The sequence below is a fragment of the Temnothorax nylanderi genome, unplaced genomic scaffold, assembly GCF_030848795.1.
Source record: "Temnothorax nylanderi isolate EJ_2023f unplaced genomic scaffold, tnyl_v1.0 TNYL_tig0012_pilon, whole genome shotgun sequence".
NCBI lineage: Eukaryota > Metazoa > Arthropoda > Insecta > Hymenoptera > Formicidae > Temnothorax > Temnothorax nylanderi.
Window position 1 is genome coordinate 314,021 of NW_027249074.1, and position 14,040 is coordinate 328,060.

Consider the following 14,040-nt stretch of genomic DNA (forward strand, 5'->3'; position numbering starts at 1 on the left):
CACGCAGTCAAAGGTTGGAAAATATGTAAAATAAAAATATATAAGCAAAACTTTCGCGCATCATTTACCGCGCTGGTTCTTAGTTAGCCCGGTTTTTTCCATTGGAACCTATACTTCGAATTTTAACAATTTTTTGTCTACATCGATATCTGCGTAATTTCTACCATATTTGGTTGATAATTTGATATTATCATATTTTTCACATAAGAAGAAACAAGAGTTTGCAGAAATCATTAAAAGCTCTTTAAATTTTCTTTCCCTCCAAGTTATATTTCTTTTTATCTGTGCAATGGTTTTCCCTGCAATTGACTGCAAGCATGCAGTGGGAGACGCTGATCTACAACCGAAAAAACAAGGGTTCGCGTTGAAAAGGGACATTCACCCCATAGTTGTCGTTCGTCATAAAGAACAAAAAAGAACCAGCGATTCCTTTGTTCTCGGAACACCGCGCAATTAGGTTTCGGTAGACGCCGATAGCCGTGCGTGTGCAGCGGTGGAGAAATGCTGGAAGTATCGATTATTCAAGCTGTACTATCGTCGCCGCCGAGGAGGTGCAAGAAGAAGTGCCGGGATGAAGAGAATGCCGCCCCTACCGTCGAGCAGACAAACAATAAATAGGAAAGATTCAACGTAGAAGAAAAAGGAAGGTTTTTAAATAAAGGCTGCACTCGTTAATTGGCTGAGGTATGCCTCCCTGCAACGACCCTCCATTCTCTTTCGATTTGCAGCTATACGAAGGGCTGCGCAGAAGTGGCTCGCGCCCCGGGAAGTTAAGCACTCAAACCCTCGTTTGTTTGAACATTACTCGCGATAATTACTCGTCGTGTCTCGTTATCCAATGATTTATTGAGCTGAATAAGAAATATGGAATTCTGCAGAGGATATTCCCTTACGCACTATATTATGTCCGTCTTCTATCTTGTATTTATTTATTGAAAAACAGGTCTTTGCAATTTGCAATCTTGTTTGTAAAAACAAGATGGTAGAAACGACTGTACAGTGCAAAATATATTGATCGAAGAAAAAGAAAATTTGAAAGATTTTTAATGATTTCTGTTCGCAAACTTTTCTCTTTTTATATAAAAATATAGAAATATTAAATTATTAATTAAATATGACAAAAATTATATAGATACCGAAAATAACAAAACTTTAAAAATATTCTCTTTTTTAATAAAATTTATAATCTTTCTTTGTAATATCTTCGGTAAAAATATTGCTAATATATTAACATTAGTAGAATTAATTTATATATATAGAATTAATTAGACTAATTTTGTAGATTTAAACGTTAAAAACAAATTGTTTATCAAAGATAGAAGAAAAATATAATTTAAATTGTCTAATCTGAGATTTAAATCGACTTGCTTCAATCAATTTCCTTAATAATATATTAAAACTTATATAAAATAATATTTTATTATACTACATATTTATGATGTATCGCATTAATATTTCAGACATCGGAGAATACCCTTAATATCATTAAAGGGGATAAAAGAAGATGTATACGTCTCATATCTACATTTAATGTACAAATTATTCTTTCTTCCCCTCTCGAAACATCATATCACATTGATCTTCCTACCAACACTATCCTTCGCTTCCTCAGCGCCGATATTGCTCAAAACCACTCCCGACTTTGGCGCCTTCGCAATCTCTCGCCTCTTCGCCGTTTCTTCGGATATCAAATTGCCACCCCCCAAGGCGAAATCGGTCTCGCGTTCCCGGCTCCGAAAACACGCAACGGGGTAACGTGCTATCACGTATAGATCGGGCATTCATTCATAGAAGCCAACCTTCTGTCATAATGCTCACCCCTAAGGCGCACCCCGTCGAGCGATGAACGGGGGTGCTAGCGGGGGCGGCGACGGCGACGGCGACGGCGGCATGGCTGCGGCAGCGGCAGCGGCGGCGGCAGTGGCGGTGGCGGCGATTCGACCCCATCCGACACAGGGAAAGAGGGGTGGCCGGCGACCCCGGCTTTAGTCGCGATGTGCGCGTCGCCCCATCGCAGTTGCTCCCTGTTTCGCATTTCCGCGAGAGATCCCTCGCCGACGGGCAAAAATCTCGCGCCGATCACGTCGTAAATTTCTTTCCGATCTTACGGAATAATTTGAAACGAGGGAGAGTGGTAGTGATACCTGAACAATTCGACCAGACAGTTGCGAGGAAAAACAAATTGTTTAGTTTCTGAACTCAGTTTCTGTCGATTTAGTGCTTCAGTCTTCACGGTGTCATTATAGCATCGCGGTATTGACAGCAATTCTAAGAAAACGACTGAGGAATATGAAGAAAAGCGTTTATTTCTTCCCGTGTTAACTTGAAAAATGCACACGTCGCAGCTATGGACTTACTTTTAAAGATTTAATAAATAAAACAACTCGAAATTACTTCTCGTTTACCAAAGAAAAGGGAAAAAGGAGCCGGGAGAGAAAGAGACGAAGTAAGAATAGTGTCGGTTTCTTAGAAGACCCGACTCTCATAAACATCGTCGGCATTCTCCCTCGGCGGGAGGGTAATTTCGTGTCCGTCGGAGGGTCGACCCTCGGAGCAGCGCGGGGATGCGCGCGAGGGTGTTTGTGCGGCGTGGATAGGCGAGCCGGCAATTTCGCGTGTGGCTCTCGATATCGATTCTAGGAGGCCGCCGCCACCGTCGGAGTAATCGCGCACCCCCTTCGTCGTCCTTCGGTCGGCAAAACGGCCGCTCGTTGACATCGTCGTCGTCGATACGCGGAGGGGGGATCAATGAGAGGCAAGATCGATCGATCGGGTCGGAGAGCCGACGATCGAATTCATCTATATTGTCCTGCCCGGGGCGGAAGAAATCTATACCGGTCTGCGATTAATCCAAAGAAGATGCGGACCGTGTCAGGATAAGAAACATTGCGTAAGCGAAGCACGTTGACTTTTAAACAATATAAATGTTGCAAAGACATCGCAAAGATGTTTCGAAGATATTTTATTTAAAATTAGGATATCCATCGAATGTTTGAGGAGCTTGAAAATATCTTTCACATCATGACTTCTATGTTGCTTTTAGAAAATATTCAAAAATGCTTGACAATAACTGATAATTAGAGATAATTGAGTATAAATTTCAAAGAATTAGTAAAGATAATTTAAAGATAAATAATAAATAATTTTAACTTTAAATAGAAAAATTCTTCAAATATATAAACTTATAATATATATTAACAAATATATAAACTATAAAAAGTGAGCGCTTGGCACCATCATTGCATTATTAATTAATATAAAGTTAACTTTTTTATCAAATTTTTCTTTTGTATTAGAATAATTAGAAAATATAATTGTAAATTAGACTTCAATTCAAGAGAAACAGTTAGTTAAAGACGTAAAGTGATAAGAAAATATTAGTGCACAGTTGTTGTCGTAATTTTATAATTATTTAAAAAATGTCTTCAATGCTTGATACAAGACTAAGATTTATTAATTTAATTATTTAGCAATTTTCTACCGAGATTCACAGAAATATCTTAAAAAAATTACCAAAAATTTATTTTACGCCATAAATCGTCGATGCATCTTGTGCATGTTTCGCGATTGTTACTGCAAGAGTGCTCGATGTTGCCCTATCGTCGCGCCTCCGGCAGAGGGGCGATGTTTATCTGTGATATATCAATGTTAATCACCACTACGCGTGTTCGCTGCGATAAGCAATGCGTGTCTGTCTGTGTGGGGTCGGTATTCCCTTTTGTACGCAACTACGAACTCATTATTCCAATTGCATAATCGATCCAAATACTTTCTACGCCATTCCGACACTGTCCACATTGGGCACATCTATCATCCTCACATTATTACGTCATTATATAAGTACTTAAAAACAAATGCAAAATAAATTCTTGTCAGTAACAATCCAGTACTATATACGTAATAAAAGAATTTTTTTTTCTCTTTTTTTCTCTTGCACAGAGAAGAAAACTGAAATTATAAAAAAGTTACTGATAACATAAGTAATTCTCTCTTCGTAGAATTTGATTTCTTGCTCTATAATAATAATTTCCTTGCTTTAATAATAACTTTATTTTAATCATGAACATAATAAATCAAAATTATTCTACAATATTATATTCTAATATCTATAATATCTATAATAGAAATTTTATTATATATCATATTTTTTTGGTTTTTCAAACGAGAAATTTTAACAAGGAAAAGGTTCACACATGGATCGCGTTTTCTCGTAAATTAGCAGGGGAACGCGGATAGTGAGAAATCTCGATTTTAACGAGCACATTTATGGAAGGGTCCACCATCCATCCATTTTTCTTTCGCGTGAAAAGAATCCTCAGGGGGTTCGAGACACCCCGCGGAGACCAGTCAGGTCTTTCACAGATATGCGCAAATATTTTGTGAACATAGGCGATATCGGAAAACGATTCAGACGAACATCGTATATTTCGCATTAGTCAGTTTTATAGTCAACTACTTAGTTAAAAGTTGATATAAAATTGAATATAAACAAAAATGCTTTAAAAGTTATTAACGTCTTTCAGCTATTAATGTCAAATCATTACTGTCTTCAAAATAAATTTATGAAAAACAAACTTTTCCGTAAGTTATATTCAACAAAATACTATCTATAATAAAAATTATTTCAAAAAGTATTCAATATGCAATATAAAAATTTATGCAGAAGTTTATCGCACATTATGCAACATAAGAAAATTGTGGTTTTCATTTATTTCGTTTTTATTTATTTCACACATTTTAAGTGCGCGATAAAAATAGAATTCTACGTTAAATATGTCATTCATTAAGTTTGCAAATGTTAATTGTGCTATCTGTCTATTAGCCTTACGAGTATCATGATAGACATGAAATATCGTACCCCCTAATGCGGTCGACGTCGTACACAGACGCGTACATACGTGCGTTTTCTGAAACGGTGCACGCTATATAGGGACGCGGCCGATCGATACGGACGGGAAAGGACGATGCCCGATTTCGATTTCCCTCCGAGAAGCGATGCGGGGTTGCCCTAAGGGTGCAACACGTGCAATTATACGAGGCTGCAGATTTTCAGAAGCGGAACGGGGGTGTAAAACGCAAGCACGCCGCCCGGTGACTTTGATCGTTGGCCCGAAGCAAAATTATGCCGCTACCGGCATTAACTTATTTGCATCTGGGAAGCAACTAAATCGACGATGTATCTTGCATTAATATATCGTTCGCAAAAATAAGATTTTGGCGATTAGGGCTAGATAGATTTAGCAAGAGTTTACGCTGTAAGATCATAAATGCCTAACTTTTCAATTATTGAGAATGTTTATTTTATATCAATTTAATCTTAATTTCTTAATAAAAATTAAGATCAAAATTAATGAATAAAAGTTATAAATATTTAGAAGATAATTTTATTTACCATGCTCACAATTATTGCGCTTAAAATTAAAATAATATTATATTATTCAAGCAAAAAAATTTGAAATTAATATCTGCGAAAAGAGCATTACATTATCAATAATGTAATCAGCTTTTTACAAATTCCTTTTTCTTATTTGAACGAGAGAATAGAGATTTCTTAATTTCCCGTGTAAAAATTGATTTACGGATGGGAAATTATACTAATTGTAAGAGAATATCGAAAGTAAAATCATAAATGCTGTTAAATTATATAAAGTGTCTTAATATTTAATTTAAACCATGACCTCACAATAAACAACTTTTTGGAACACATAATGCCTGAATTGCATGTTCGATAGTTATCATTGGGGTTAAAAATATTTCAGGACCTTTATAGGAGCGTTTATTATTCCGACGTAATCTGGGTTACTCTGGTTTACTTTCTTTGAACGTAATCTAGTATGCTCTACTTTGCTTTAACTTATTTCATATCGGTAACGGTAGTCTAATTTATTTAATGACGGTCAAACTTAATGCTCTTTTTATTATCCTTAACAGAATAGAAACGCAGATTTGTTACATTTTCCGGGGCACCGAAATATCTCGGTTAGGCCCTGGCAGTCATCAATGAAGAGCCGGACATGAATTGGACATCCGAACGGTCATCATTGGGATTATTAATCATCCTTCTCCTGAGATGCGGTATTAACATTAAAGATTTTAATTTTCGCATAGACGTATAAGAAATGCAACATTGTACTTAAGAAAATATATGATATCGTACCACAATAATGAATAACACAATTGAATGAAATAATAACTCTATTATTTAACTATATATTAACTATATTAAGTTAGCGATTAAAAATGATTATTAAGATTAAAAGACTAGTTTGTACATTCTTATTAATTTAGCTTTAATCGTGGATATTGAATCCGCATTTTTTAAATTAAATTATTAATTCCTAATTATTTAAATTAATTAATGGTAATTGACTAACGCCTCTATTAAAGGAAATATTTAACTTTGCGCAACTTTAGATGTTTGTGTTTACCGGTTTCAGGTATCACAAGATCGATGACAGACGCGAAGGAGCCGATACTATTAAAAGTTGTCGCTCCTCCGTCCCACACGGCTTTGTCCGGCGATGTGACCGTTTTTATCTTGGACTCGGAAAAGGAATCATCTATGGTATCCACAAGTACCATGTCCACCAACGCCACAAATGGCATAAAGAAAGACGAGAAAGAAAAAATCGATCCGAAGAAAGATGGAGTTAGCGCGGGTCATGAACCGCTCGTGCTTAGGTATGTAAAAAAATCGTAAAACTTCACGAACATGCACGCGGCGTCCTGAAATGTTCAGCTGTTTACATACACCCCTAAATAATCGAGCATTGAAATGAACTAGACGACGTTAAACCGTGTTCGTAATTAAAAGTATTTGCAAAACAATTTTTATAGATATTTTGTCCAAATATAAATAAATATATGTCTAAAACAAATGGATGATAATAAACTTTTCCTTTCTACTTTTCTTCTTCGAATTTCGTAGAATAAATGAATTAATTTATTATCGATGCGATATCGTATCGTAATATAAATGATTGCATTGATATATATCGTATCTTAATTTCGCGCATTAATTTCAGAGTACTATACGTCGATGGCCTCACGTCGGAATTGATCGGTGATTTCCCTCTGGATACCTTGCCGCATAAGAGTGAGAATATTTCTGTGATAATACCTTGTGGTGTCTTCTCACGCGGCGGAATTTATACACTACGACTTCAGTACAAGTTCTCAACCGTGGCTGCCAGATACAACACTGCCATTGCTGGGCTGCCCGAAATTGAGGTCAGCATACTACTTCAACTATCAAATTATACTCCACGTAATCATGTTATATCTTATTATCAAATAGATAATTAATTTAATATACAGAACTTGAGTAACAGAGTTAATAATAACAGCATAATTTGCTATGTTAAATCTTTAAAATTATTGGCTATTTCTAGCAGTCATATTATAAAACTTTTCTTTAGTAGAAATTAGAGAAATTAATATATCCAGGCAAGATAAAATTCAAGATCGATAAACACTATACGTTTATTACACATAAATTATACATAAAGGTCGAAATCCATTTTTCTCGAGATTTGACTTTATGTATTTTTTCGGGAACGTGAAAGAATCGTGAAAAAAATCTTAACGAACGTCGTATTTATAATATCGGTGTCTCGTTTGAAAGTGTTGCCTAATTGAAATGCAAAACGTATCTAGATGAGCAGTGCCTTAGACGTAAAATGGCCAACCCCTTCTCTGCTTTTGGAATCCCAACACTTCGGTACATATCCTAGCCAGCCGGTAATAGCTACTATAAAGTACAACGGAATTTCATGTGTACCTGCCAACGGTGTTCCGGTGGCAGCTTATATTTTGCAACTCATATATTGCGGCACGACCGCGGCCGCCTGCGATCCACAGAACAACGGTCGCATGCAAGTAAGCGCCACATTTAATAAAGGGAGTGTCGTGTAAAACGCGCGAGAACGTCGCGAAATTCAATCCCTTACGTTCCTCGAACTTTCCTTAGGTGCTCTATTACGAGGAAATAAACGGCTTCGCCTCGCCGAAGATTGTCAAGTTGAAATGCGAATTTTTCGGACTGGCCGGAAATTACGCGCTCAGATTAAAGGCCTCGGACGTCAATCCATCCGCGCCAACAACCAGCGCGTACATTAAGGTAATTAAGTTTCTTAATTAAAATAATTGGAGCATGGTTGCGGAAGGTAATAATTACGGAAGTAATTACTAGGGCATAGAAGGGTTAATATCATCACACGCGCTTATTATATATATATAAATTAAAACAATTAGTTTACATATGTACATATATGTAAACTAATTATATATATATATGCACGTCTGTTTTACTCGCAGGTGGAATGGTCCGACGAGTTTAGCTTCAACGTCCACGCGAGATCGATCTATCCTTGCGAGGGATCGGCGGGCATATCGGTCCTCTTTCAGTACCCCGCGTGCCGTCTTCAGGGCGATCGCGTGCGCGTTTACGGCCGCCTGCGAGCGGACGTGAGTTCCCTGGCGCCGCCGTCCGCCTTGCACTACGTGGCGGAATTGAAGGCGGCGCCGGGCAAGCATTCGCTGAATTTCGACTGCGATATCTTCACCGAGAAGTTCATCGAGTATTGCTTCATTTACGTGAGCCAGGCGATCACCGGCGCGATGGCGGAGGTGAAGCTCGCGTGTATACCGACCTTCCCGCTTCTGGGTGAGTGACATGCAAACGCTTAAAAGCCGGGTGCCTCCCGTCCCCGACAGATTTACCGCCTCGTAATTCACCTCGAGAGATCGCGCGCTGCGCGTAGATTTTTATCCTCTTAACGAGCCTCGCGATTGCTCGTTCGACGTACCGTTCGATGTAGGTCAAAATAAAAGACGTGTGCGATTGTTTTCGGTGAAATAAAACTGGAGCATAAATTAATTTCGTTCATGACTATACTGTCAATGATATACTGTTACGTTTTATTATTATATTTACTCTGACGAGTTTTGATTTGATCCGATTCTATTCATTAATCACTAAGAAAATAAATCGCGCGTGTATTTTTATATTTTCTTTGAGCGGTAAATAAATTAATTCCCACAAAAATGATTGAAACACGAATGATTGAAAATTTCTCGACTGCAGACGATATCGAAGATTAAGAGATTGCGAAAAAGCATGCGTGTCTCATTAAATTTCAATTTCTTCAAGCAATTTTGAGCCGTGACAAAGTGCTCGACTTTTGAGACACTCTATATATATTCTCCTCCCTACTCATCTTAATTATTAATGCAGAAAACGACGCGGCCGGTTGGGGTCCTTGGAGCGCGTGGAGCCCTTGCAGCAGCTCCTGCGTGGGTGGCGTTCGTAATCGATATCGATTTTGCGACACTCCACCGCCGAAATACGGAGCGAAATTCTGTCAGGTGAGTTTTAACGGCCGACAAAATGCAAAATACGTGGCAATCGGATCAAACAGTGACGCGTTTGCTCGAAAAAAAAAAAAAATGAAACAGGGAAGAGCGGTCGAGACGGAATCCTGCGGCGGCACCGGCAGGATCGATTTCCAGGAGGCGTGGAATACCGAGGGATGGGAGTGCCGACACGGAACGACATTAGCGGCCGCGAGACCGGAAGTTACGGCTCAGATCGGCGCGCAGTGTCGGTGTGGTTGCATTATCAATTTCGGCGATAATGCCTTGAATAAGATACTGGCGGCAAATACCCAAGCCTGTCCCGGTCGTTCCTTCTGGCTGCTGCAGGTAAATCTCTCTCGCGCACATTGTTCTAATTATTTTAAATACAACTCGAATAATCTTATACTCGGTCAATGAAAAGTAATAGTACTTTATTCTTCTTCGGCCTTTGAAGATACCTAACAATAAATCCCGATTTGCGTAGGCAAAATCGGACTACATAATCAGACTGCATTTGGATCAAACGCAGTTTCCCTGTCCGGGACAATATTTTCGTGCTCGCGACGGTGATTCGCTGAGCGCGGAACTCTTGACGGATATCGCTTTTGACAAGGTTGCCCCTGTGACGGGAACGATATTTTCCTCGGGTCAAAGCTTGCTGCTCGAATTCTTTAGCGACGAGCACACTGCCTCGGGGAATTCCTGCGTGGGTGGTTTTTTGGGACACGCGAGCACGTTTCGTAAGCGTTACTTAACATGTATTATATAAAATAAAATAAAATCTAATATCAATAGATATCTATCAAATATATAATAATAAATATTATATAAGTGCACCAAATTATCAATTACATAAAATCACTGTGTACTTTTATTTACACTGTTTCCGTACTCGTTACTGTATTCGATGCAATTTACGTAATTGATATTTTCAGAAAAATTGTACGAGAATAAGACGTCGGCTTCGCTCCCTTCGGAAACGAATTCCACCCTCACTGTTGAGCAATGGATCTTCTGGGGACCCGCGCATCTAGCAACAGCATCCCTTTTGATACTCATATTCTTTATATCTATTTTTCTAGCACTACAATTTGCACTGAAATATAGGAAGTATCATATCGCGGAGGACTTGGATACTCTGAGCGAGCACTCCGGTGAGTATCTGATATAATTTCGTGTATTAAAAGATTAGGCATTGATTATTAAGAAGTTAATGTCGACAACAAGCGCTAATCGTACAGAATAGAATTAATTAATATTAAAACAACTAATATATTATGTGTTATATAAAAACATATTAGAACATGAAAACATTAAAATTGATAAATTATTCAGGATGTAGCGATATGATGGTGGGCCGAGCGAAATCGATGTCTTCTACGACACTAATTTCGGAAGTCGCGTCTCTGGTGGGACTACCAAAGAAGTGCACACCAAGACTGTCGAAACGCAAAGCACCTTGCGCGGTGGAGGATGGTTATGATAGTTCGGAAACTTTGGCGGAGTAAGTGACAATTTGGACTTAATAAATTAAGATCTTATATTAATATTTTGATGTATGGATGGTTAAATATTTTTAATTTGATCGTATTTATGTATTTAATATTTTAACATTACTGAGTATTGTGCAATTTTGCTTTATTCATTCTATGAGAGAGCTATCGATTTATTGAATATTTTATTTGCAACCTATATCAACTACCTGTATTCTATTCTAAGGTATACTTTTGATGTAATATAGATACGAAGACGAGACCAGCTTGAGCTCGACCACCTTGAAGTTCCGAGATAACGAGGAAAGCTGTATGGAGAGGAGTGTAATACCGAACAAATTGCACGCCGATGAACCACCAGCGACGGTATCGGCTATTATGGCAATTGGCCAGCCGGAAGTAAAATATGCCACACCAGTCAAGTAAGTATAATTCATTAAACTTAATGAAGAAATATTTTATATAATATCCATGTCAATGTAATCTCCGGCCACGTTTTGGAATGCCTCCGACAGTCGAATGGACAGTTTAATAGTTTGTACATTGCAGATTACGCACTCTGGGATCTGTCAGTCCCGCGAATAAATTGACGTCGGGCAACACGACGAGATGTCAAAGCAGAGCGAGTATTACCGACAGCCCGCATATTGCGAGAATTCATCGTTACACGTCTAATCCTTTGCAGTCTAAGGTAGAGATCTAATCTGATTGCGTGTATTTCACTTAAAACCACACAGAAAAGTAGTTAAAACAGAATTAAGAAAAGAAAGAAGCTAGATTATTCGTCTAATTAATAACGCAACAATATTTTATCAATATAATGTCTAACGTTAATTAAATTTAATTAAATCAATTACAATAAAACAGACGATCTCAAATAATTACTCAAATACAAGTCAAATAAATGTAATGTTATTCGGGGAAAATTCAAGAAGAAGGTAAACTTCAATTTTAACTCGACATTTTGCGCTAGAAAAGTTATTTAATTACTGCGACCGAAAACTGTTATCAGGATTCGTCGACGAGCAGTCCATTATCGGGCACATCCACGTTACGCAGCGGTAAGGAGACGAAGGACCGTCGAAATCGCGAGCGACTGCTACAAGGGCCCGGTTCGGAGTTCAGTCTGACAAATCCGGAGACGGATATGGAGATCGACTATTACGATTACAACGTCGCGAACGCCGGCGCCGCGCCGGGCTCGTACTTAGGTATGGATCCAGCTTTTCTCCTATGGATACCCCCGTTGTCGATGTCCGAGGATTCTCAAGGTCCGTCTGCGGATTGTCCGGATTGTTTTCAAGGCACGACGACGAGCCCGGCGTTGTACCGACTGCCGGAGAGCACTGAAGGCGCGACCCTGACCCCGGCCGAGTATCGGCGTATGCGACATCAAATCGCGTCTAGCGTCGAGGAGACTAGACCGAGTCTCGAACAGCAACGCCAAGACTCGACGTCCTCGTCGTCGTCGAGGAACGATTCGTCATCGGCTAGCGTTCTGTCCGAGGATAGCATCAGCGAGTGCAGAACCACCAGGCTGAACGAACACCTACTGCCGATCCATCGGATCCTGGAGGACTCTAGGACACGGGTCAGCGAGGAGTCTCTGTGCAGTCAACTTGCGATTGACAGGACCATTCCCAATCGTCTTCACGGCACTAAACCTGATCTCTCCCAGGAACAGAGCGCTTCGAGAAGCAGTCGGCAGGACAACTATGTAAATATCTTCGACGGCGTCGCGGCGAAGGCGGAGGATAAATCGGAGCAATCGAGGCAGGCCTTCAAGAGGCATCCCGAAGAGGCGGTACTTCATCACGGTACTTCGAGGCCTCACGTGAGTCAAAAAGCGAAGGATGTTTCTCAGGTCGACAAAAAGAACCGCTATTTTAAAAACGAGAACGCGTCTAAGTTGTCTAGCAAGTCGACCAGCTCGAAGACTCAAGGATACGCGGACGGCAGGGACAGAGGTCTTCAGAGTGCCAAGGACGATCCGAAATCAGACATCGTTCTGACAAACCTGAATGTGAGCGGCCCGTGCAAGTACCGAGATTTCACGCAGTTCACGCAACCGCGCGAGATCAATAAACTCTCGGACTGCACTAATATTCCGATGATTGAGTTCTCGGGGCCGCGATTGAACTCGCCGGCGGCGACGCGAAGACTGACGACGGACAACCTGAACATCAGTCTGTCCAAGAAAGAGATTCAGAGCCCGGATTACGGGGTCGAGAGCGACATGAAGACGGATTCGCGCGACTCCTTCTACGACTTGATCCGCGAGAACGAGGATGGTATCAAGTTCGCGGACGACGACGACGAGTATATCGATAACAGAGCGAATCTGTGAAATTTACGTTGTAATTGCTACATATGGGAGCGCAATAAAGATTATTGCTATTTTACGGCTGAGAATGTTGTATCGGTACGACGATGTTTTGGGGGAGGGGGGGGATCGGACGGGACATGTTTTGACACGTTAAACGTTGTTATATTTAGCAATCATATGAATAATCTTCTGTTACGTGCAACGGAATGACGTAATATTACAAACGTATTGTACTTTCTAGTCATAAGACAAATTATGAATTATGGACAATTATGATTCGATGATTGTAGACTTTTTTTTAATGAATAACGATTAACGTGTCAGATCGTATCTCGACTATGTTTAATCTTCTCTAACACGGAAGAAGACGGAAAAGCGAGTATAACTGCTGTAATCGCTATTTTTGTAAATGTGTAGAGTATCATGCACGAGAAATGTAAATATGCTCCGTCCAAATCATATTGAAATGTAGTTATTCCGAAAAATTCGTAACCCTGCCTCGAATACCTCGCTATTCTTATACTTCACTCTATTCTTGATTATATATATTTCATATAGACTTTTAAGCGAGCTCTCTGCATTCGCGATCGGAATATCGTACAAGTTAGGCAACGTTGTCAATTAACTGAAAATTAGATCTTGTCATATTTTTATCGCCCTGCTAATGAAAATCTCTGAAATACTTTTAGATTTACATACAAACGCGACGCACTAACAGTTAATCGCTCCATATATTCGTTGTAATTTCTGTGATATGTTGATGTTCTGTGGAATTACCGCGTGTACATATAGAAATAAACATTTCTCGTATATAACATACAGACAGTTTCCCACCAAATTATCACAATCGCAGGAGAAAGAATT

At 39.4% G+C, this 14,040-nt stretch overlaps 1 protein-coding gene across 2 annotated transcripts; it reads left to right on the plus strand.

Moving 5' to 3' along the window:
• The first annotated feature begins 1,969 nt into the window (after window positions 1-1,969).
• Gogo (golden goal) lies at window positions 1,970-13,995 on the plus strand. Of its 2 annotated transcripts, XM_071697392.1 has the most exons (16): window positions 1,970-2,890; window positions 5,932-6,075; window positions 6,438-6,681; window positions 7,026-7,230; window positions 7,657-7,878; window positions 7,970-8,119; window positions 8,317-8,665; window positions 9,236-9,366; window positions 9,457-9,702; window positions 9,842-10,097; window positions 10,293-10,511; window positions 10,693-10,861; window positions 11,099-11,272; window positions 11,400-11,541; window positions 11,863-12,061; window positions 12,155-13,995. In XM_071697392.1, exons 2-16 carry the CDS (start codon window positions 6,015-6,017, stop codon window positions 13,195-13,197), a joined length of 3,810 nt encoding a protein of 1,269 aa, XP_071553493.1. In that variant the 5' UTR covers window positions 1,970-2,890; window positions 5,932-6,014; the 3' UTR covers window positions 13,198-13,995. The 2 variants fall into 2 exon arrangements, with proteins under 2 accessions (XP_071553493.1, XP_071553492.1); XM_071697391.1 differs by having other exon boundaries at window positions 1,971-2,890; window positions 11,863-13,995.
• Window positions 13,996-14,040: the final 45 nt, after the last annotated feature.